Genomic DNA, 25,291 nt, shown 5'->3' on the forward strand with positions numbered 1-25,291 from the left:
CTAAAATTACCTTTTTAAATTGCAAAGAATATTCAGTGTGCCGCTTATTTATACTACTGTTGGATGACCATTGGGTAGAGCATAAAACTGTGCGGTACTCCATTCTCAAATATACCTTCCAATCTGATATTGATGACCTACCCTGACAATAGGTCATCAATACAGTAAACTGGACGACTCCTTAAAAAGTGTAAGAAGAGTGTCATTTTTAAAGCTTTCCATATCCCACCTGTGCAATTAAAATATTTTAAGATCATGTTTGTAAAATGTTCTTTTCACCAACTGTTTTTCTCTTACTCAGACTCCTGATGAGAGTGTTGAATTGTTAAATGACATTCAGAACTGTCTGGAAAATGCCGTGAGCAAAAAAGCCAAAAAGAAAAAAGGTTTGTGAATCCGTAAATTTAGAGCTGCAGTTAGAAAGTTAGAATTGTCATACTGTCCAAGGACAGCACCTATAAATGTATTGTAACTATAAGCTATTAATAACACCTTCCTGCGCTGTGACATACTAGTATGCCATGGGCTGAAGGGCCCGAATGCCGAATGTCATTGTCGGCTTATGCGCACAATTGTAATTTTGGTCCTCAACCAATGTGGACCAATTCATTTCACTGGGGCCGCAAAAGATGATGTAAGTACACCTGTGTGCTCTCTGCATCCATATGTCCTTTCTGCGGCTCCGTAAAAAAATAGAACATGTTCTATTCTTGTCCGTTTTATGGACATGGATAGGACAATTCTATAGAGGGCAGGATGTTACGTACTGCAAAATGCGGAACACACACAGCCGGTACCCGTGTTTTGCAATTTGCAGACTAGTGAAAACAGCAATGGCCGCGTGCATGAGCTCTATTATTGCATTAGCACAGGAGCGGAGCCTACAGCATCATTAGCGGGTGTCAGCTGTAACATGTAGCTGACACTCTTCTACAATGGCTACAATTGGAGATGACTCTGATCTGGATGTTTAAATGCCACAGTAAATAGTAGCCATGTCATTTAAGAGCTTTGGCAGAGTGGCAGCCCTCCATAGACACCTTGCAACATAATTGATGGGTACCAATGCTCTTTTTGGTCACTGCACTTCAAAAATAATAGTCGTATATATGCTAAAATGGTACAGATTAAAGTTGTTGACTGAAAAATCTTTGGTAGATGGATCCAGATCATTTTGATCAAATATGAGCTTCAAATTTTATTGTACATTAAGTATAGCAGTAATGCAGTTTAGGATAACCCATGCTTGCATATATATTTGTAGATAAAGCAGTTTGCTGCAACATCTAGTGCCTGATGGTAACTAAAAAATAAAGTTATGGCTCAGAATAAGGCAACATAGAAACTAATTATTTGGTTGTGCAAAATTGGTAACGCATAAAAAATCTGGTATTGCTGTCATCCTACTGACTCGCAGAATTAAAGGGCTTCTGTCACCCCACTAAAGTCATTATATATTTTTTTGGGCTACTTAAATTCCTTATACTGCGATTATATCAATATATAATGCTCTTACTGATTTTCGTTCTGTAGTTTCTTCAAAAAACGTACTTTTATAATATGTATATTACCTCTCTACCAGCAAGTAGGGCGGCTACTTGCTGGTAGCCGCCGCATCCTCCTTTCATAATGATGCCCCCTCCTCATGTTGATTGACAGGGCCAGCGAACGTGCTCGTCCTCTGACTGGCCCTGTCTGCGTTCAAAATTTCGCGCCTGCGCCGTGCCGGTCTTCAGTCGGCGCAGGCGCACTGAGAGGAGGACGCTCGCTCGGCCACTCCATCCTCAATGTGCCTACGCCGATGATGTCACATCTACACCCGACGCAGGCGCACTGAGGATGGAGCGGTACTAGTTTAGGGTGCATATGATTTTTGGTTTCTCTATATTACACTTTTTGTGAGGCAAGATAACAAGAAATAGCTTTTTTGGCACCGTTTTTGGGCGATTATCTTGGGTAGGGTATGATTTTTGCGGGATGAAATGACGGTTTGATTGGTACTATTTTAGCGTACATGCGACTTTTTTGATCACTTTTATTACCTTTTTTGGGAAGTAAGGTGGGCAAAATTTCAATTTTCTCAGTTTTTATTTTTATGGCGTTCACCTTGCGGGGAAAGTAACATGACCGTTTTATAGATCAGGTAGTTACGGACGCGGCGCTACCTAATATGTGTAGTGTATTTTATTTTTTTAATTTTTATTCAGTGATAAATGTTATTTTTTTTTCATCTTTACTTTTTTCACTTTTTTTTTCTTTTTTTTGACCCAGACCCACTTGGTTCTTGAAGATTCAGTGGGTCTGATGTCTGTATAATACAGTACACTATATAGTGTATTGTACTGTATTTTACTTACTTTGTCTGAACAGATCTATGCCTTTAGCACAGATCTGTTCAGCACCATGGACAGCAGGATGCCTGAGAAGGCGTCCTGTTGCCATGGGAACCTTCGGTTGTGGCCACAACTAAGCAGACGGGGAAGGGTAAGGAGGGGGGCGCCCTCCCTCTGTCACCCCATCCTGTCTGGGGGCTGCAAAGGCACAGCAGCCCCCCGATGGGAGAGGGAGGGAGCTCCCTGACTGTTAACCTTTTTCATACAGCGGTCCGTACGGACCGCAGTATGGAAAGGGTTAAACGGCTGATATCTGCACAGATGTCAGCCGTTTATACCAGAGTGTCAGCAATGTGTACACCAATGATTATTCAAGAGGAGGCGGGCGGGGGATCGCGATCCCGCCTCCCGCACCACCCACAACCCCCCCTGCACCACCCGCCGCCATAAAATCACTCAGGGTGCAGGGGGGGTGAAAATCTATATTTTGGGCATGTTAAACTGCAGAAAGCGCAGCAAACTGCAGGTCTGAATTGACCTGCGGTTTGCGGCGATCCCCCCCCCCCCCCCGGCGTTGTGACAGGATGCCGGCTGAATGATTTCAGCTGGCATCCTGTTCGGATTAACCCCCGCAGCGCCGCAATCGCGATTTAAACTTAAAACGTACCGGTACACCCTGAGTCCTTAAGGATTCGGGAAATAGGGCGTACCGCCCAAGTCCTTAAGGGGTTAAGGTAGCTTGTTATTTGTGCTGGTAATTTGAGCAAAATTTTATTTATTTATTTATTTTTATCCCACCCATAACAAAGATTGTAAGGTTAATCAATAAGTTTTATGTGCCCCAAAGTGGTGCCATTTTAGAACTCATCCCACACAGATGTCTCCTTAAAGGCTATGAACATCTTTAGGGATAATATTGTGTTCTACAATTTTCTGTAAAAATATTTTTTCCAATTTGTCTTTATTTAAAATTGTCATTACTTTTTGTTTACAGCATTCTGTTTCACTGCCTCTGCAGACTATATTGTTTTCTGCCTCACAGTGAACCTGTCACAGAGCTGCTCTGACAACTCGACATGTAGCCCTGGTCTCTCGTTTCCTTGCAGCTCCTAAATATTCATTAGAACTAAATTCGTATCAGTTTCAGAAGAAATTAGCGTAAACCATTGTTCATAAACTGTTAGGAAAGTAAATATAAGGCTAGGGCTACACGACGACACCTGTCGTGGCCAGGATTGCCGCGCAACGATGAACCCATAGAAATGAATGGGATCACCGCTACTCGGCAATCCTGGCTGCGACAGGTGTCACGTGACCAGTGTAGCCCTACCCTAAGGGCGACCGAGCGATCAGAGAAGCTGTCTGATGGAATTTACTGTGGAGGAGAAGCCGCAGTCTGCAGATACAGTGAAACTGTCAGTCAGCTGTTTTCACAAGCTTCAGGGCTGGAGCCAGGTGCGGCCACTGCAAAGTATATGAAGCTGATAAGTGGGGGTGCCAAGAGTCAGACTGATGTGATACTGATGACCCATCCCAAGTATTAGTCACCGAAAAGATAGTCGCTCTGACCTGTGATCACTGAGCATGCTCCTGTTGGCTGTCTGGTGTGGAATACAAGAGAGGCAGTCTTCTGACCGCCTTAGGTCTTTTTCCTTTGAATCGTCCTTTTACCTGTGAAGGAATGCAGCCTTCACAGAACAATGAAGTCTTGTATATGTTATCTAACTATCTATCCCTAAGCCTGTATTACACTGGCTGAGGGTTGGCCAGATGATCTCTAACAAATGTTCCTTAGCAATGATCTGCCTGTGTGAAAGTGCTGCCAATGACCCGATGAACAATCAAACGCATCTTTTATGCAGACTAAAATAAAATCTGCGTTTGCTGCTGGCAAATCGTGCCTTCTAATCACACTCTGCTGCCAGCAAATAATGATTCTGTATGGAGATGAACGATGGCATTAGCGATCACACCTCCCCATACTGTGGAGGAGATCGCCGCATGTAATAGCAGGCGATTATCGGAAAGGAATGCTTCCACCCCGACAATCATAAGGCTCATCTGTCAGTGTTAAGGCTAATGCGTTCTGCATTTTGAGGAGCATAAAGTCCGACCCTCTATAGAACTGTCCTATCCTTTTCTGTAATATGGACCAGAATAGGAAATTTTTTTGCGGGTGCCGTGGAATGGACATATGGAAGTGGACAGCACACGGTTAGTTCTCCACATCTTTTGCGGCCCTGTTGAAGTGAAAGGGTCTCCATCCGATCCGCAAAAAATACGGATCGTATGCGGACAAAAACACTGGTCATGTGCATGAGCCCTAATGCAGCCTTTAACTCACTACAATACAAGGTAATAATTAAAGGAGAAAGAAGCAGTCAGTACTTTAAAAATACCCTTACAACACACCTTTTAATGTAGAATAACATAATAAAACACTAAACTTACTGAAACCTATAGTGACCTAATTTCCAAATGCTTTTTATTTGTTCTGTTAGCTTCAGATGAACCAGAATGGGTGGAGGTGATGGTTGAAATTCTTCTGTCACTCTATTCTAAACCAAGCAGGCTTTTCCGAGTGGTGTCTAGGAACGTCTTCAAGAAGATTTGCCAATATTTGACAAAGAATGCCCTGCAGCTGATCCTGAATGTGCGTATTGTTTTCGAAAACGTAGTATTCCATATGTATACTGGTTGTCGTCCAGGATTTTAAGAAAGTTGTCTAAGGCTACTTTCACACTTGTGGCAGGACGGATCAGACATGGCTGTTCACCATGTCGGATCAGTCCTCCCGCTATTTCGCCGTGCCGCCGGACCGCCGCTCCGTCCCCATTGACTATAATGGGGATGGGGGCGGAGCTCCGGCGCAGCACGGCGAAGGGCCGCCGGACTAAAAGTCCTGCATGTCCGACTTTTTAGTCCGGCGGCTCGGATCTGTCGGATCTGTCCTGCCGCAAGTGTGAAAGTAGCCTAAGAGCAGAAAACGGTATGTAAAAAAAAAAAATATGAAAAAGCCAATATTTACCCATTAGATCCCCCTCCAATCTTGTAGCAACATCATATACAGCCTAGATGTGACTGCTGCAGCCAATCACCGGCCTCACTGGTCACATGGCGTATAAGCAAGCATTACTGATGAGGCCAGTAATGGGCTGCAGGAGTCACATGAATGATGTATATGTTGTGACGACCAACATTCCTAGCTCTCGGGCAGCTTTCTTGAAATCCTGCACGCCCTTTAATATTAATTAAGGGAAGTTTGGTAATAAGGCTCTGTAGTTTTTTTAAGCAAAACACTGTTGTTGATGCAAAAAGAGAAGTGCAATTCTTTTCTTTAAACTTCCTTTTCTTCCCTTTGTATCCGGCCCTGAGTGGAGAGCTGTGCTATCATCCAGGTATTACATGGGTGACCATTGATCTGAATAGCTACAATGTAAGGTGGTCTCTTTCTCCGATGGTGGCTTCCCCGAGCTGTTAGCTAAAGATCTTCGGAGCTCGACCCGCAGTGATCAACAGATCGTCACATCCAGTTACATTTTAGAGGCGTTGGGGTAGAGTTATCAAGACCAGTGTGCGCTGCCGGATGATGCATTTAATTTATGATGAGACACGTGTCTCGTCTTAAATTAATTTTTAAACAAAAATTTGTTTTTGCAAACAGTCGGTTGCTGCTGTGTATAGGGTTCCCACCCCGGGTAGTATATTAGCAAAAATCACAGCAGATAAGTAAGATATTCTTTCTGTTTCTTTTTTATTTTATTTTTTTGTTTCAAAAATAAAGTATAGTAACATACGGCAGTACGCGTGTAAACGTTTTCGGCTATGCAAAGCCTTCCTCAGACACTGTGCCGCAGTATGATGTGGATATGATGGTGAAGAGAGGGTAAAGTTTGTGCCAATGGAAACGGAGCTATGCTCCAAGTACACCAAAATTGGGTGCCTGCAATTTTGGTGTACTTGGAGCATAGCTCCGTTTCCATTGGCACAAACTTTACCCTCTCTTCACCATCATATCCACATCATACTGCGGCACAGTGTCTGAGGAAGGCTTTGCATAGCCGAAAACGTTTACACGCGTACTGCCGTATGTTACTATACTTTATTTTTGAAACAAAAAAATAAAATAAAAAAGAAACAGAAAGAATATCTTACTTATCTGCTGTGATTTTTGCTAATATCGTCTTAAATTAAGACATTTAGCAGTCCGTGTACCTGAATTTATAATCTATGCCAGTTTGTGGCTGGGTAGACTTCATTCATCATTTACGCTAGAAAACTTTGCAGAATTGATGAGCCCTGCCACCCTCTCACTACGCCATCTTTTTGGAAAGTGGTGGGGGTGGTGTAAAAATGTCAGTTGCGTTTTTCATTTAGCCACGGTTTGCCACTTTTTTACACCAGTTTCTGGCAAGGGGGCATAATAACTGTCTGTGATGAGACCACCTATTGCTTTTCATTTTATGGTAAAAAAATAATACTGCTATAAAGCTGATATATGCAATGACGTATCAATGTGTAATCTTAATTTCCCAGTCATGCAGTGACTTCTAATGTTCAGTTCTCCTTTACAATGTCTGTTCAAGGTTTTTGACCCAGAAGACGAGCAGGATGAGGAAAGTGCAATCGTGGTGACAGACGATAAGGATTTCATGAAGGCTTCTGAAGATGAGGTGGAGTTGTCTCTAAATCTCCAATCTACCTTTTATCTGTGCTTGTAGCACTGCTGAGACTTGCTTACTTTTTGTTTTTAACGGTCTTGTGAAAATGTTTTTATATATATATATATATATATATATATATATATATAAAGGCATTCACTTTACATACCAATTTGCATCATCATTAGGATGTATTAAAGGGGGTTTCCAGGATTACGATGGCTTTTAGCAGATAATTCTCATGTAGTTGCTTACCTCATCTATATCTTCCCCATGCTTATCCATCTTCTTCTGACCTGTTTTCGTGAAAACATATCACTCTGGTTTGTTCACATTCTGTATGTAGCACTTCCTGTTGCTGTATCCAACCAATCCCATGATGCACTCTGTTCTCTGCCACACCTCCAGCACTTCCTGTAACGACACCCAGCTTGTTTCTAGCTCCTCCCACCCAGCTAGTTACACAGACACTCCCCTATCCCTACCTCTGTATAGGCATACCATCACAGGATATAGGAAAGAGCTGAAAGGGCTCTTAATCACAATTAAATGCTGATTTTATTTTATTTTCTGATAAGGAAGAGGAGAGCAGCTCTGATGAGGACAGTGCAGATGAGGGTGGTGATGAAGCTAAAGAGAGTGATGATGAAGAAGAGCCGGTGGATGAAAATGTGAATGAAGTGTTCCGTAAACAGCTGATGGAAGTCTTACAAGGTGGCAGAGCCATGGTTAGTGAGCCGTTTACTTAGGGTTATCATCTAATGTGAGATAGATTTGGAGGTGGTCAATGGAGATGATGAAGACTATGCTGAGAGTAACTATGTTTAATATTTTCATGGCAGGATGGCGAAGACAGTGATGATGAGGTGGATGATGAGACCATGATGGCCCTCGATAAGAATCTGTCGGCGTTATTTGCAGAACAGCAAAAGCGCATTCAGGCCAAGAAGGATGAGAAGGCCAAAATCCGTGGAGAAAAGATATTGCGGAAGGATTTTAAGACTAAGGTATGTAAAGAATATTCCTTAGGGTCCTTACACGCATGAATTTGTCTTTTGTGTTTTTTTTGTTGTTTTTTTTGCACACCTACAGTTTTTGTTGGTTTGTTTTTTGTTTTCGTTTTTTTTGCATATAGTGTTTTGAAAAGGAGCAAAAAACGCCACCTAATTAACAAAAACGGTGGTACCTAAAAAAAAAAAAAAAAAAAGATTTGTGTGTTCTGGATCTGTCATTTTATGTTGCAAAACAAAAAAACAAACACTAAAAACCTATGCATGAAAGCACCCTTTAGGGTACTGCATGCGAGTGCGGTTTTCAGAACAGAAAATCTGCATGGTTTGAGGGTTTTGATGTGGTTTTGTTGCAGATCTCACCACTGCATTGAAATCCGCACAAGGAATTGACATGCTGCAGATATCAAAATGCACACGGCAGGTCAATTTCCACACGTTAAAGAAACCAAGTGTCTAATCTCATTCACTTTGCTGGTTGAAAAACCGTGTGTAATCCGCAACAAGTACAGGTAGCCGTATTCTACATGCACACAACAGTGAAAAACGGACGTGATTGACATTTTGCCATCACGTGTCCGTTTTAGGACCAATGGTAGTCTATGGGGTTATTCACACAGCAGTTTTTTTTGACGGCCAGTGAATAACAGATGTCAAAAAATACTATTGAATGGGTCCGTTTTTAAATGTCAGTTTCTCAGAAAGGCTTCGGTGGAAAAAACATTCGTTAAAAATGAACAGCTCATCCGTTTTTAATGGACTTCTTTTTCCCACTGTCGTGTGCATGTAGCCTTAGGGTGGTTTCACACAAAGCCGTTTTTTAAACCAATGCCAAAATTGGATCCCGCAGGAAGGAAAAATATAAGTTCTTTTCATTATCTATAAAGTCCTTTTCCTTTCAATTCCAGTTCTGGCTTTGGCTAAAAGAAAAAACTTTATGAACAACTGCCTCATAAAACTGCAAATGGGTTCACCCACCCTATGATAAAAGTTATAGTATTCCAACTTTTAGACATAGGTGAAACCCCTGATAAGGCCCTCGGCCACTACAGTATGTATGCCCATTCATTTAAGCAGCTCCCAGCTCCGAAACAGCTGATTTCATGATATCTCTCCTTTAAAAGCACATGTTTTTGAATACATATTTTCTAGATCAAATGATCATTGAAATTGCCAGTGTTTTACATTCTTTAGTACTCCATTTAATCTCCCAGGAGAATCCCCCTATTTTTCCCTTTCAAAAGTTTTCTTAATTTATCATCCAGCAAACATTGTGGTCCAGGGTGGATTTAGCTGTAGTCCCTCTGGTGTCCAGTAGATGGCAGCAAGACGACAACTATTCAGGTTTTACAGTCCAGACTACTGTGTTAGCTTTTCCTACCCAATAAGTCATTGCTTGGGTATGAAAATACAGTTCAAATACGAATGTGCAATACATATCTTGTTTTTTTTTACAATTTGTGCAGTATTTTTCTGTATTGTGGTTTGTTTGTATCCATTTTTTTTGTAAAGGATTAACTTTTTTATTTTTTGCTGTTTTGTAATATAGCAGAAAGACAGATACTCAAAAAATGAAACAAATATGCACACATACGTGTTAAATTCAGACCACTGCTTCTTATAGGCTAAAGATGGTACCATATGGATCCATTGGAACATGCAGTGTTTTGGCAGAGGATTGGCCAAAACGTATGCAAACTGCATCCTGATCCGTCTGACAAATGCATTGAAATGCCGGATCCGTCTCTCCGGTGTCATCTGGAAAAACGGATCCGGCATTTTTTATTCCACATTTATTTGAGGTCTGAGCATGCTCAGACTGCAAAAACGGATCCGTTTTGCCAGGACACTCGGGGCTGGATCCGGCATTAATGCATGTCAATGGGAAAAAATGCCGGATACGGCATTCCGGCAAGTGTGGAATTTTGGACGGAGATAAAACCGCAGCATGCTGCTGTATTATCTCCGACCTGAAAAGTCAAAAAGACTGAAGGGGTTGTCCACCTCTTTTTCTTCATATTGATGGCCTATTCTCAGGATAGCACATTGAACAGAGCTGGAGCTACTGCAGAATAACTAATCGGTGGTGGAATGAGGTGTCCAACAATCAAATATTGATGGCCTTTCCTGAGGATAGACGATTAACATTTGTTTAAACTTTTTTTCCTATCTAAAAGCCAGCAGTTATCTTCAGAAAATACTGCCAACTGCCCCCCATCCCCCCCAGAGAATGGAGCCCAGCTTTACAGGCCTCCCTCAAACATACCCCTAACTACTATAAATTTCTATACACCCCTTTGGACTATCGGCAGGGTGAATGAGCAATAGCTAAATGGCTCAAGGACATCACGCAGTTAACGATGTCCACCCTTTATCAGGCTCTGGAACGCAACCTTCCTTATTTGCCATCCAGCTGCTATAGGGAGATGACCCTACAGATTTATCACCGGGCATATATCTCACCAATTCGGGGTCACCGTATGGACGTCTTGGACTCTGACAACTGCTTCCGATGTAAGACAGAAGCAGACATTTTTCATTGTTTGTGGCTGTGCCCGGTTATACAACCTTTCTGGAGTAAAGTCCACACATTTACCACCGCCCATTTGACATCAGCAGCACCTCTGGACACTATATGGGCCATTTTTGGGTACATTGACCCGACTAGTACACAGTGCACTCCTGGTAGTAGGAAACTATTATGTCTGATAGCAGCAGCAGGAATCGAGACTATCCTTCACGTGGATCAACCCCACACCCCCACCGTTTGAGCTATTTCTCGAGAAAGTCTCCTTGTTAATGAAGATGGACTGGGTAGAGACGTCTTCCAGGAAGGAGATCCATGTGAAGCAATTCTTTGCATGCTGGGAAATCTTTATAGATATACTGCCCCCAGGTTAGAAGATGCATCTAGGAATGTTTTCAACTAACTCTTGGTATCAGACGCGTTTCTTACTAAACGATCCGCCAATCTCAGGGATATGAATCTACTTAAGGGCTCAGGGGGGATCCCCGCGTGCCTGCTTGGGGTTTTAAATCCACTGACTGTGGAGAAGAGGTGAACATGTTGGGCTACTGTTATGTTCTATTCACCTCGCGGATTGCGGGGTGTCACGTTATGGTTACTGATTCACGCTGTACTACTAATCTCCCATATCCCAAGCTTTTTTCTTCCCCCTTTCCCACTTACATGGAAAAACTGTCGGAAGGTTGACGCAACAGCTCCAATACATTATTCTGATTGTATATGTTGGAACTTTTACTGATGACCGGATACTAAAAGAACTGATGTAAAGTACTACTTATTACATCACACTGTGTGTACTTCTTTATTAGGTCAACCTGAAATAAAAACATTTGAAATGTAAAAATATGTGAAAACCCTTTTATTTATATGCTTTCAATTTAAAGGGCACCTGTCAGCAGATTTGTACCTATGAAACTGGCTGACCTGTTACATGTGCGCCTGGCAGCTGGAGGCATCTATGTTAGTCCCATGTTCATATGTGCCCGCATTGCTAAGAAAAATGAGGTTTTAATGTATGCAAACAAGCCTTTAGGAGCAACGAGGGATGGTGCTGTTACACCTAGAGGCTCAGCTCTCTCTGCAACTGATGCACACTCTCCACTTTGATGGGATCAGCCGGTGTAAATGTGATCACACCTGGCCCTGTGCAGAGGGGGCGGCAGTTGCAAAAAAAAAAAAGGTGTAACGGCAACACCCCCATTTTTCTCAGCGATGCGGGCACATATGAACATGGGGCCAACACGGATGTCTTCAGCTGCCAAGCGCACATGTAACAGGTCAGACAGTGTCATAGGTACCAATCTGCTGACAGATGCCCTAAATGGACTACCCGGGGAACAATGTAATAATGCAAGACGTGTTATCTCTCATGCAGGTTCTGGACTTGATTGAAGTATTTGTGACCAAGCTGCCAGATAGTCCGCTGGTATTCAGTGTCATTGAGCCATTGATTTCTGTGATAGAACAGAGTATGAGCTCCGAGTCCAGCCAGCAGGATCAGGATTTCCTCCGTAAAACAGCTCACATTTTCATGTAAGTACATACCCGTTTGCAAATTGAAAATCATTAGGTAGGTATTCTGTAGAAATCTGGTTAGTGTGGCTAATGTGGGCTACGCTCATTCTGTAAAAAGATATCACCATAAAATTCTTTCCAGTATTTTTGCCATTAAAACTCTTACAAATGTTCCTTTTCCCATCACTAATCTACGGTAAATTGGAGAAGACACTTTCTACATTTAAATGACTGTCATGTTTTAGCGTCTTAGCATAATCCTTTTTGTACTCGCCACAGTGCATTCACAAATGATGTCATTAGCATAAAGTAATGGATCTCCACATGTTCAGCAATGTTGTTTGCATCCACTGGTAAGCAGCTGGCCGATCCTTATCCGTTTTCTTGTGTTTGGGGAAAATACTGGATGTACTATGGGAGAAACAAGGAATTTCTTTGGAGGCAAAGCATCTGCAACATTGATAAGACCCTGATATGAAGGCTGTAGATGAGTTATCTGGTTTACTGGATTTGCTGCCTAGCGGAATGCATTCAAGTCTAGTTTTACACTAGCGTTATTAGCTCCGGCAGGGAACAGCCTGGTGGAGCGCTATGGATCCGGTATAGCCGGATGTTACAGCAATGCCCACCAGCACCATTGACTATAATGGAGTCCGGCAAAGATCCGGCAGCTACCTGGCAAATATTCCAGGATTCGGCAGGACAAAAACAGCTCCAGAACCGCCTGCTGGAGACCCCTAAATGTGAGTGTGAAACCTTGGGGTAATAGTTATGTGGCTCCTCATGCCTGAATTGTAGAGATTGGGCTCTGTTCACAAAGGGGCAGCTTTACTATTCCCACGTATGGTGTACGTTTTAAACTGGCTGTCGGGACCTGGTTCATCGCTGTGGGTCAGGCTGGATGATAACTGTGGTGCAGGGCTAGACACTTTTGTTTGACCTTATACCAACTCTTGGTTGGCTTAGATAGAGTTGGCTTAAATTGTGGCACAATTTTGACCCAAAATGTCACATTTTAGGACATGCCCCTTTCCTGCAAAGTCGTGACCCTTTTCAGTTAAAGGGGTTATCCCATCTGAGACAATGGGGGCATATCGCTAGGATATGCCCCCATTGTCTGATAGGTGCGGGTACTACCTCTGGGACCTGCACCTACAAGGAGAACGGAGAGGAGAAACTTGAGGAGGGCGCACTGCGCATGCGCAGCCACCCTCCATTCATTTCTATGGAGCCGCCGAAAATGAATGGGAGTGGTGGCCACGCATGTGCGGTGCGCTCCCTCTCACTTCAATGGGAGAGGCGGGGAGCGGGCCTAGTGGTGGACGGACCCCAGCCACAACTCTCCCCAGCTCCGTTCTCCTTGTCGTTGAGGGTCCCAGAGGTGGGACCCGCACCTATCAGACAATGGGGGCATATCCTAGCGATATGCCCCCATTGTCTAAGATGGGATAACCCCTTTAAAGGATAACTGTCACATTTAGACCCTAATTTCAATTTTCATATATGTAGTTACTAATAACATGATATTCCAGAATCAGTTACTATTAGACTGACTTACCCCATATTTAATAAGATTCAGTCCTTAGCAACCAGTCTGCATAAAACTGCAATTTCACTATTCAGTTAAGATGGCCGCCACTGCCCTCACCCTGAGGCTAATCCCACCTGCCCTCACTAGCCAGTAACAATAGCCCCCCAAAAGTGTCAGTAACCAGAGCCCTCCCCCCTAAAGGGTTAATCTCCTGCAGCACAAAGGGGTCCTCTTACCACATGTTACTTTCATTTATACACTGAGCAGATGGCAGATCTCCCTTCCCTGGTCTGCGCTGCTCCAACTCTGCATTCTCCAGCTCTGCTGAGTGAGGGAGCGTCTGCCAAGCGCAGGGACAGGGAGAAGTGCACACAGCCCAGGCACTGTTATCAGCTGCTGGGGAGGACCTGGCTTTAATCATTTACTTACAGTCCCTGGCTGTCAGTAATCTGACCTTGCACGCTGCGTGGGACCATGCCTAGCAACCCTATTTTTAGCACAGGTAAAAGTAGGCAGTATAGGGAACAAAAATGTGGAATTAAGGGGTAATTGAATAAACAGTGAAAAGTTTAAATATGGCCACCAAGGTGATATTAACCACCTCAGGACCGCCGTACGCAGGATTGCGTCTTTGCGGCGGCCCTGCTCTTCTGGGTGGACGCGCCGGTGCGTCCTCTCGCGAGACGCGAGATTTCCTGTGAACGCGCGCACACAGGCGCGCGCGCTCACAGGAACGGAAGGTAAGAGAGTTGATCTCCAGCCTGCCAGCGGCGATCGTTCGCTGGCAGGCTGGAGATGTGTTTTTTTTAACCCCTAACAGGTATATTAGACGCTGTTTTGATAACAGCGTCTAATATACCTGCTACCTGGTCCTCTGGTGGTCCCCTTTGTTTGGATCGACCACCAGAGGACACAGGTAGCTCAGTAAAGTCCCACCAAGCACCACTACACTACACTACACCCCCCCCCCCGTCACTTATTAACCCCTTATTAGCCCCTGATCACCCCATATAGACTCCCTGATCACCCCCCTGTCATTGATTACACCCCTGTCATTGATCAACCCCCTGTAAAGCTCCATTCAGATGTCCGCATGATTTTTACGGATCCACTGATGGATGGATCGGATCCGCAAAACGCATACGGGCGTCTGAATGAAGCCTTACAGGGGCGTGATCAATGACTGTGGTGATCACCCCATATAGACTCCCTGATCACCCCCCTGTCATTGATTACCCCCCTGTCATTGATCACCCCCCCCTGTCATTGATCACCCCCTGTAAAGCTCCATTCAGATGTCCGCATGATTTTTACGGATGCACTGATAGATGGATCGGATCCGCAAAATGCATCCGGACGTCTGAATGAAGCCTTACAGGGGCATGATCAATGACTGTGGTTATCACCCCATATAGACTCCCTGATCACCCCCCTGTCATTGATCACCCCCCTGTAAAGCTCCATTCAGATGTCCGCATGATTTTTACGGATGCACTGATAGATGGATCGGATCCGCAAAACGCATCCGGACGTCTGAATGAAGCCTTACAGGGGCGTGATCAATGACTGTGGTGATCACCCCATATAGACTCCCTGATCACCCCCCTGTCATTGATTACACCCCTGTCATTGATCACCCCCCTGTAAAGCTCCATTCAGACGTCCGCATGATTTTTACGGATCCACTGATAGATGGATCGGATCCGCAAAACGCATCCGGACGTCTGAATGAAGCCTTACAGGGGCATGATCAATGACTGTGGTGATCACCCCATATAGACTCCCTGATCACCCCCCTGTCATTGATTACCCCCCTGTAAAGCTCCATTCAGATGTCCGCATGATTTTTACGGATGCACTGATAGATGGATCGGATCCGCAAAACGCATCCGGACGTCTGAATGAAGCCTTACAGGGGCGTGATCAATGACTGTGGTGATCACCCCATATAGACTCCCTGATCACCCCCCTGTCATTGATTACACCCCTGTCATTGATCACCCCCCTGTAAAGCTCCATTCAGACGTCCGCATGATTTTTACGGATCCACTGATAGATGGATCGGATCCGCAAAACGCATCCGGACGTCTGAATGAAGCCTTACAGGGGCGTGATCAATGACTGTGGTGATCACCCCATATAGACTCCCTGATCACCCCCCTGTCATTGATTACACCCCTGTCATTGATCACCCCCCTGTAAAGCTCCATTCAGACGTCCGCATGATTTTTACGGATCCACTGATAGATGGATCGGATCCGCAAAACGCATCCGGACGTCTGAATGAAGCCTTACAGGGGCATGATCAATGACTGTGGTGATCACCCCATATAGACTCCCTGATCACCCCCCTGTCATTGATCACCCCCCTGTCATTGATCACCCCTCTGTAAGGCTCCATTCAGACATTTTTTTGGCCCAAGTTAGCGGAATTTTTATTTATTTTTCTTACAAAGTCTCATATTCCACTAACTTGTGTCAAAAAATAAAATCTCACATGAACTCACCATACCCCTCACGGAATCCAAATGCGTAAAATTTTTTAGACATGTATATTCCAGACTTCTTCTCACGCTTTAGGGCCCCTAGAATGCCAGGGCAGTATAAATACGCCACATGTGACCCCATTTCGGAAAGAAGACACCCCCAGGTATTCCGTGAGGGGCATATTGAGTCCATGAAAGATTGAAATTTTTGTCCCAAGTTAGCGGAACGGGAGACTTTGTGAGAAAAAAATAAAAAATATCAATTTCCGCTAACTTGTGCCAAAAAAAAAAAATTTCTATGAACTCGCCATGCCCCTCATTGAATACCTTGGGGTGTCTTCTTTCCAAAATGGGGTCACATGTGGGGTATTTATACTGCCCTGGCATTCTAGGGGCCCCAAAGCGTGAGAAGAAGTCTGGTATCCAAATGTCTAAAAATGCCCTCATAAAATGAATGTGGGCCCCTTTGCGCATCTAGGCTGCAAAAAAGTGTCACACATGTGGTATCGCCGTACTCAGGAGAAGTTGGGGAATGTGTTTTGGGGTGTCATTTTACATATACCCATGCTGGGTGAGAGAAATATCTTGGTCAAATGCCAACTTTGTATAAAAAAATGGGAAAAGTTGTCTTTTGCCAAGATATTTCTCTCACCCAGCAAGGGTATATGTAAAATGACACCCCAAAACACATTCCCCAACTTCTCCTGAATACGGCGATACCACATGTGTGACACTTTTTTGCAGCCTAGGTGGGCAAAGGGGCCCATATTCCAAAGAGCACCTTTAGGATTTCACAGGTCATTTACCTACCTAACACACATTAGGGCCCCTGGAAAATGCCAGGGCAGTATAACTACCACACAAGTGACCCCATTTTGGAAAGAAGACACCCCAAGGTATTCCGTGAGGGGCATGGCGAGTTCCTAGAATTTTTTATTTTTTGTCACAAGTTAGTGGAAAATGCTGATTTTTTTTTTTTTTTTTTTTTTTTTTTATACAAAGTCTCATATTCCACTAACTTGTGACAAAAAATAAAAACTTCCATGAACTCACTATGCCCATCAGCGAATACCTTGGGGTCTCTTCTTTCCAAAATGGGGTCACTTGTGGGGTAGTTATACTGCCCTGGCATTCTAGGGGCCCAAATGTGTGGTAAGGAGTTTGAAATCAAATTCTGTAAAAAATGACAAGTGAAATCCGAAAGGTGCTCTTTGGAATATGGGCCCCTTTGCCCACCTAGGCTGCAAAAAAGTGTCACACATCTGGTATCTCCGTACTCAGGAGAAGGTGGGGAATGTGTTTTGGGGTGTCATTTTATATATACCCATGCTGGGTGAGAGAAATATCTTGGCAAAAGACAACTTTTCCCATTTTTTTATACAAAGTTGTCATTTGACCAAGATATTTATCTCACCCAGCATGGGTATATGTAAAAAGACACCCCAAAACACATTCCTCAACTTCTCCTGAGTACGGGGATACCAGATGTGTGACACTTTTTTGCAGCCTAGGTGGGCAAAGGGGCCCATATTCCAAAGAGCACCTTTCGGATTTCACAGGTCATTTTTTACTGAATTTGATTTCAAACTCCTTACCACACATTTGGGCCCCTAGAATGCCAGGGCAGTATAACTACCCCACAAGTGACCCCATTTTGGAAAGAAGAGACCCCAAGGTATTCGCTGATGGGCATAGTGAGTTCATAGAACTTTTTTTTTTTTGTCACAAGTTAGTGGAATATGAGACTTTGTAAGAAAAAAAAAAAAAAAAAAAAAAATCATCATTTTCCGCTAACTTGTGACAAAAAATAAAAAGTTCTATGAACTCACTATGCCCATCAGCGAATACCTTAGGGTGTGTACTTTCAGAAATGGGGTCATTTGTGGGGTGTTTGTACTGTCTGGGCATTGTAGAACCTCAGGAAACATGACAGGTGCTCAGAAAGTCAGAGCTGCTGCAAAAAGCGGAAATTCACATTTTTGTACCATAGTTTGTAAACGCTATAACTTTTACCCAAACCATTTTTTTTCTACCCAAACATTTTTTTTTTATCAAAGACATGTAGAACTATAAATTTAGAGCAAAATTTCTATATGGATGTCGTTTTTTTTGCAAAATTTTACAACTGAAAGTGAAAAATGTCATTTTTTTGCAAAAAAATCGTTAAATTTCGATTAATAACAAAAAAAGTAAAAATGTCAGCAGCAATGAAATACCACCAAATGAAAGCTCTATTAGTGAGAAGAAAAGGAGGTAAAATTCATTTGGGTGGTAAGTTGCATGACCGAGCAATAAACGGTGAAAGTAGTGTAGGTCAGAAGTGTAAAAAGTGGCCTGGTCTTTCAGGGTGTTTAAGCACTGGGGGCTGAGGTGGTTAATCACCATAATCCAATACTCCAAAAAAATTAAAATACGACAGTTATCCTTTAATCTACACCTTTTGGTGAGTTAGTTGCACAGGATTTCTCCAAGATTAGATGTGCCATATTGTGCACTCTCATTAGTAAATTTGGGCCTCCTGTGTTTTCAGTAAAATCCTCCCGTGGAAGCTTCTGATGCCTGCTGCTATATATGCACACAGTAGCATATGTCACCTATAGACTCCCCCCGAACAGTAATAAACAACAATAATAAACCTTTCCTGTTCCAGAAAGTGCAGAAGACTGAGTTTTCCTTCCTATACAGTTAGAGGGCTTGGCCAGTTTCTAATTTAATTTGTCAAAATGTACAGTCATGTATATTCCATACAGACATTCATGACTGTTTATGACATTTTGAAAAATGTAATTAAAAATTGACCAACCTCTTTAAAAAAAAAAAAAAAAAAAAAAGTATTCAGGTGTATACATGCCCTGCAGATGCCAAGAGGACACTGACATGTGTTGGATGTGTATGGCCCTATGGGTAGATTTGGTGTATGTGGTAGGAGCTTTCCCAGTGTACAAGCCACATATAGAGTAAAAATGCAGTGTGGACATAGTATTAAGGGGGTGTTCCAGGTTTCCTACTCCCATTTTCTTGAATAGGAGCAGATCTGCAGTACCCAGGCACGGCCACTATAAAGTGTACAGAACTGTGCTGTTCAGGCACACTACAGGATAGCTCATCAAAGCACTGGAAAACTCCTTTAAATTGTAATCCGTCTATTGCATTTTTAAAGGGATTGTGTCATCTGATTGTGATATGCCACCAATGTCTGATAGATGCGGCTCTCGCCTCTGGGACGGAGCCCCCAAAGCGAAAGAGAGCGCATGTGTGGAGCGTTCTCCATTCACTTGTGTAGGAGTTCCGATAATTGCTCGCTTGGCTATTTTTGGAACTTCCATAAAAGTGAATGGAGAGTGCACCGCATGTGCATCACCTCTGACAGTGCCAGAAATTGCTGTGCCAGCGCTTGGCTACAATCGGAACTGCCATCGAAGTGAGTGGAAGGTGGCTGTGCTTGTGCGGTGCACTCTCCTTCACTTTGGGGGCCCATTCTGGAGAGAGGAGTTGGTCTCAGAGGCGAGACCCACACGTATCTGACTTTGGTGGCATAGCTAGACTAGACAACTTTATAAAAAATTATAATATTATTTTCACAAACTTTAAAACCAAGCTGGCTATTCAGATCTGGTATGCCATGTCATTCATAGGGTTAACTTATGAAGCTGTATTAGTTTGGTAAATGAAGTGCAGTTTTGTGTTACTAATTTTCTTATCCTTTTAACTTTGCAGTGTCAAAGGGGTTGTTTATTTATGGGGGACTTTCAGGCAGACCCTCCCACATGGCCAGACCTGTGGAGGGAAGCATACTTACCTGATCCCTGCTGTTGGGTTCTGGCTTCTTCACTCCCCTGCCACTGTTGCCTCGCTCTGCATCCAGCGTATCATCTGGTTGGACTCCTCTGCGGCCAATGACTGGACACAGTGACCTGCTCTCCTTGCATGGCCCATTGACATGAATTAAAGGGGTTGTCCAAGTTATATTTATTGATGACCTATCCTCAGGATAGGTCATCAAGATCAGATCGGCTGGGGTCCGACACCCTGCACCCACCGATCAGCTGTTTGAAGAGAAGGGGCCCGCCGTGCCAGCGCTGCCTCCTGTTCATTGTTTACCTGCCGCCGTTGCAAATTGTCGATTTAATTTCAATGGTATGGATCGCTCCTATACAAGTGTATAGAAGCGATCCGTACCATTGAAATTAATGGGACGGCTTGGGTGTAATTACACCTGCTGACCACTGCAGATGCAACGGCGAGCAGGTAAACAATGAAGGGGAGGCAGCGCTGGCGGGGGTGCCAGGTGTCGGACCCCAGCCGATCTGATCTTGATGACCTATTCTGAGGATAGGTCATCAATAAATATAACTTGGACAGCCCCTGCGCCACCAATGTTTATACTATTGGGGTGGGGGGCGCACTGCGCCACCAATGTTTATACTATTGGGATTGGGGTGGGGGGCGCACTGCGCCACCAATGATTAATACTGGGGGGCTTGGGGGGGGGGCGCACTGCGCCATCAATGATAAGATAAGTCTCTCAATCATTCATATACATGAGGCGGGAGCTGGCTGCAGAATCACATAGCCGGCTCCCGACCTCTATGAGCGGTAGCTGCGATCCACGGCACCTGAGGGGTTAACTACCGCGGACCGCAGCTACCGCTCATAGAGGTCGGGAGCCGGCTATGTGATTCTGCAGCCAGCTCCCGCCTCATGTATATGAATTAATGAAAGACTCATCTTCATTGGTGGAGCGGTGGCCACAGCCCCTCCCCTTCTTTTATGTTCTCTCCTCTCATTGGCGGCAGCAGCAGCACAGGGGGAGGAGACACTGCTTCCTTCTCCCCTGTGCTGCGGAGGGAACACAGAGAGCGCTGAGAGCAGTGCGTTCTGTGTTCCCAATATGTTATCGGTATATCGGCAAAATAGATGCCGATACCGATAACGTTCAAAATCCTCAATATCGGCCGATAATATCGGCCAAACCGATAATCGGTCGATCCCTAGTAGATTTGATTTGAAATAATGTTTTTTTTCTCACTGCTCAGTCTGATAATTGCCCCGTCTTTCCTGCCACCATAGGAACAGTTTGTGTAAGAGCAAGCGGTACTGTAAAGATGTGTCAGCGCTCAAGGAAGAATTGCATGATATGATGGAACGACTGCTAAAAAGAGCCAGCAAGCAAAGCGATTCTTCTGTAGCCTTGTATTGTTTCAGGTGAGTGATTCACAATTTGCCGGTAGAATGCTGCCACCATTAGGGGAGGTGTGTGGATGGTGGAGTGCAGCCTGTGACTGGTCCGTAGTATACTTCAGTCCAAATTAAAAGATCGCTTGTTTTCTTTAACAGTGCATCACTGTACCTATTCAAGGTACTGAAGGGCGGTAATACTGAGCAGCCAGCGGTGGCCGAAAACAAGGGCAAGAAAGCAAACTCCTCGGCACAGGTACATGACTAGGGTCTTCATGCAAAGAAGTGGAGTATGTGACTGTGCCAAGACCACTAAATCAAAAATTCACAGTCTATAAAGTACTAGCAGAATTACCCTGTTTTTTGCATGCATCTATTTCGTATATATTGTTTATTTGTGTATGGTGAAAAGATATCCACAGTGCCCTCATAACAGTGACATCCACAGTGGGGCAAAACAGTGACATCCATAGTGCCCCCATAACGGTGAACTTCAATAACAGTGATATCCACAGTGACCCATAACAGAGACATTAATAGTGCCCTTTAACAGTGATCTCCACAGTACCCCCATAACAGTGACATCCATAGTGACCCAACAGTGAACTCCAATAACAGGAACATTCACAGAGACCTCCATAGTGTCCCTATAAGGCCTCATGCACACAGCCGTTGTCGTTTTTGCCGTCCGCAAAACATGGATCCGATCCATGAGAAATATGGATCGGTTGTGGACCAAAACCACTAACGGTGAAGAAAAAAAATGGCTGGGTTGTTATGGAAACCTGGTGTAAAACTGTGTATGTCAAGACTGAAGGACCTGCGAGTTTCTATTGGCCGATAAGGGTCATGTGACCATGTGTCAGGAAATGAATTAAAGGGGTATTCCGGTTACCATAAATATAACTTTGTAACTTATAAGGGTCCATTCACACGTCCGTGTGTGTGGATCCGCAAAACACAGACATCGGCGATGTGCGTTCCGCATTTTGCGGACCGCACATCGCCGGCACTGAATAGAAAATGCCTATTCTTGTCCGCAATTGTTCTATATTTTTCGGGATCGCAAGTGCGGATCCGCAATTCCGGATCCGGGCAGCACATCGTGCTGCCGCATAGAAATGAATGGGTCCAATTTGCGGAACGAAATTGCGGACGTGTGAATGGATCCTAACTATGTTTTTGACTAATTACCTAATATAATATAAATGTCACATATTTACCGTTCCGTAGTTATAAAAGTAGTTTTCTTCCTCTGCTACGCACTGTGTTTCCTCATAAATTACCATGGCATCGACCTGTAGTTCTCAGCCTTTGTTAGGTCGAGCATGCTCAGTGTGTTGCTATCAGTTCTCTAGCTAAATGTCTTGTGAGACAAAGGGAGTGCAAGTGTGCTGGTGATTACTGAGTAGAGGGGGCGTGGCCGGACCGTATATCAGGCAGCCAATCACTAAACACTCACAGCAGGAAAGCTAGGGATTGTGGGGATTGTAGTTTTGTGAGGGAAGATCAGGCGCCATGATGCTCTCAGTGTGTTGCAGGCTCACACAGGAGCTAGACAAATGGATTGCAAGGTAGATTGAAGCTCTGGTTATATGTATAGGTGTGGGTCCTGGTTGGGTCACAGCTTGCAGCCTTAATGCAGTTTTTTCAAAAATGAAGTTACTTTACCGCAATACCCCTTTAAGCTAATATAGGTCATATGATGGTGCCATAATCATGTTATGAACAATAGAGAGCTGAAACCCAGTCAAACCCTTTCTATGCACCTGATTAACTTACATGCAAAATTTGGTACAGATTGGTCCAGTCATTTGGCCATGCATAAGGATCAGACAGGCAGACAACAGAAATTCAATTTTATATATGTAAGAGAATCACATCTGTATTCATGGAAATGTTAATCGTGGAGATGGTCTTTCCTAACTCTTCAAGGGAACCTGTCATCAACGTTATGCCGACCTCACTGAGAGCAGCATAAAATAGTGACAGAAATGCTGATATCAGCGCTGTGTCACACATCAGCTAAAAGTAAGTGGTTGCTGAGAACCAGCATCATAATCATTGCATCCTAGGCCTGGAAAAGAGTCACATCTACCTGAGAAGAGTCCTGGTTATTATAATCTCCCGCCCGCCTGCTGATGATTGTCAGTTCTCTCCTAGAGAGAAAGGGAGAAAACTAGGTAGAAGCCTGTCAGCCATCAGCAGGTGGGCAGGAGAGCAGGACTTCATGAGTAACCAGGACTGTTCTCAGGTGGCCGGGACTCTTCTCCAGGCCCAGTCTGCAATGATTGTGATGTTGGTTCTCGGCAACCACTAACTTTTAACTTATGAATGACAGACCGCTGAAATCAACTCACCTGTCTCTACTTTATTCTGCCATTAGTATGGGCAACATAAAGTTGATGACAGGTTCCCTGTAAGCCTGAAATCTGTCTGCTGATAGCGGCAGTAGTAGTGCCCCTTTATCCTTACCTACACAGTAGTTGTCATTTTTATTTTTGGTGATGGTGTTTCTTTAAGCCGTCTTCATTTGATAATGACTTATTAATGAAGGTCTGGCATAAGGGAATCATTTAAAGGCTCATCAATCACATTGCACTATTCTGGTCTGCATTCAGAAAAAGGATACTCGCCACAAAAGCTCTGCTTTATAAGCCTAATGAAATGTGACTAAAGCTCTCTATTAGTATCACATGCCTTAATATTCTCATTTTTCTGTCTTTTCTCCAGGCTGGCTGTCTGGGCCGCCTGGATCTTCAGAGAGTCACCCCCCTCTATCAGGAAGCATTGCAGGGATTCATGACCAAGAGAAATAGCCCTCTGACTTCAGCAATGTTTCTGGACCTCTTCAATCGGTTTCCCGTCAGTACTTTCAGATTTTTATGATTTCTTATGCCTATCTTCAATCACTTCAATTAATTTATTAAACTGTTTGTTTTACCATGATGATCCCTTCTTGTAATGACGCTGGCCCAGGAATTGCTGAGCTTGCCATGGAGGTTGTGGCCAGCTTCTACAGTATTACATAGTGGGCATTCACATGAATAGCCAGCCTTGTAGTACATGGTCTGGCCAGGTCCATCCGAGCCGCTAATACTTGGGGTGCTTTACCCTGGAGCATAGAAAGGGTTCCCAAGTGTGGGACCTTCTTCTATGACCTCCTTATGCATCCTCTATGGACTTCCCAACAGTGTGTGTAATAGTAAGTATTCAGTAGTAGATCACAGAGGTTCACATAACAGACGCAGATTTACTAAGACTGGCCTTTTGAAGATGTGCTGGATTTTCTGAGCACCAGAGCTTCAAATCTGATGCAGCTATTAGCTGGTGTACATTTAAACTAAATCGTGAGCCAGTTTCTGGTGTAAATTATAGAAAATCTAGTGGGTTGTGGCTGGCCCTGCACCTTCAACTAAGCCATACCCTTTTTCTCTGCACATTTAAAAAGTGTCGAAGCTCAAAAAGTCACACGTTATGGCAGACATATTGCATGCGCCATAATTTGCGACTTCTTTTTATACCGCAAGAATCAGTTCCACAGTGTCAAGACATTTGCTGGCATTTAATACTGTAAAACCTTTTCCTTGACGATGAGGTTTACGACTCTCTTGTTTTTCTGGTCTGTTACATCACAGTTTATTTGCAAGTCGCTCTTGGCCATCATTATGAAGTCTGTTAAAGACGGTGCTCGGCAGCATCAACAGGTAAGCAAAATTTTTAGGGAAAATTTCCCTCATGTCCGATATAGTAATGCATTCTTAAAATCGTCCGACCTGGAGGTCAAGACCATTTAGTGGCCTAAAAGCATCTTTTCTGGCTTTTTTTTTTTTTTTTAATTAAATAAAGCTGCAGAATAAACCATTAAAACCCTGTCTTAAAGTGACCTACTAGAAGAAGTGTGTAAAAAGGACCTGTATATGGAAAATGTTTAAGGCTCCACATGGGGTGGATTCGCTGTGGAGCATATACAGTAGCAGCAACGTGGATATATATATATTTAATCATAATTGGTATTGCAGTGGCCAAAAATGTTCAAAATATTAAGAT

The 25,291-nt window shown here is 43.7% G+C and overlaps 1 protein-coding gene across 1 annotated transcript in view; it reads left to right on the plus strand.

Annotated features, from left to right (window-relative positions):
- MYBBP1A (MYB binding protein 1a) overlaps nt 1-25,291 on the plus strand; it is a 79,238-nt gene that overhangs the window by 32,785 nt on the left and 21,162 nt on the right. The window contains exons 14-23 of the mRNA XM_040424841.1: nt 302-386; nt 4,835-4,986; nt 6,920-7,006; nt 7,573-7,722; nt 7,837-8,001; nt 11,907-12,064; nt 21,134-21,268; nt 21,401-21,497; nt 23,975-24,106; nt 24,880-24,948. Coding sequence (XP_040280775.1) covers nt 302-386; nt 4,835-4,986; nt 6,920-7,006; nt 7,573-7,722; nt 7,837-8,001; nt 11,907-12,064; nt 21,134-21,268; nt 21,401-21,497; nt 23,975-24,106; nt 24,880-24,948 — 1,230 coding nt within the window. The remainder of the gene's footprint in view (nt 1-301; nt 387-4,834; nt 4,987-6,919; nt 7,007-7,572; nt 7,723-7,836; nt 8,002-11,906; nt 12,065-21,133; nt 21,269-21,400; nt 21,498-23,974; nt 24,107-24,879; nt 24,949-25,291) is intronic.

Source organism: Bufo bufo, chromosome 3 (genome assembly GCF_905171765.1).
Source record: "Bufo bufo chromosome 3, aBufBuf1.1, whole genome shotgun sequence".
Lineage (NCBI taxonomy): Eukaryota > Metazoa > Chordata > Amphibia > Anura > Bufonidae > Bufo > Bufo bufo.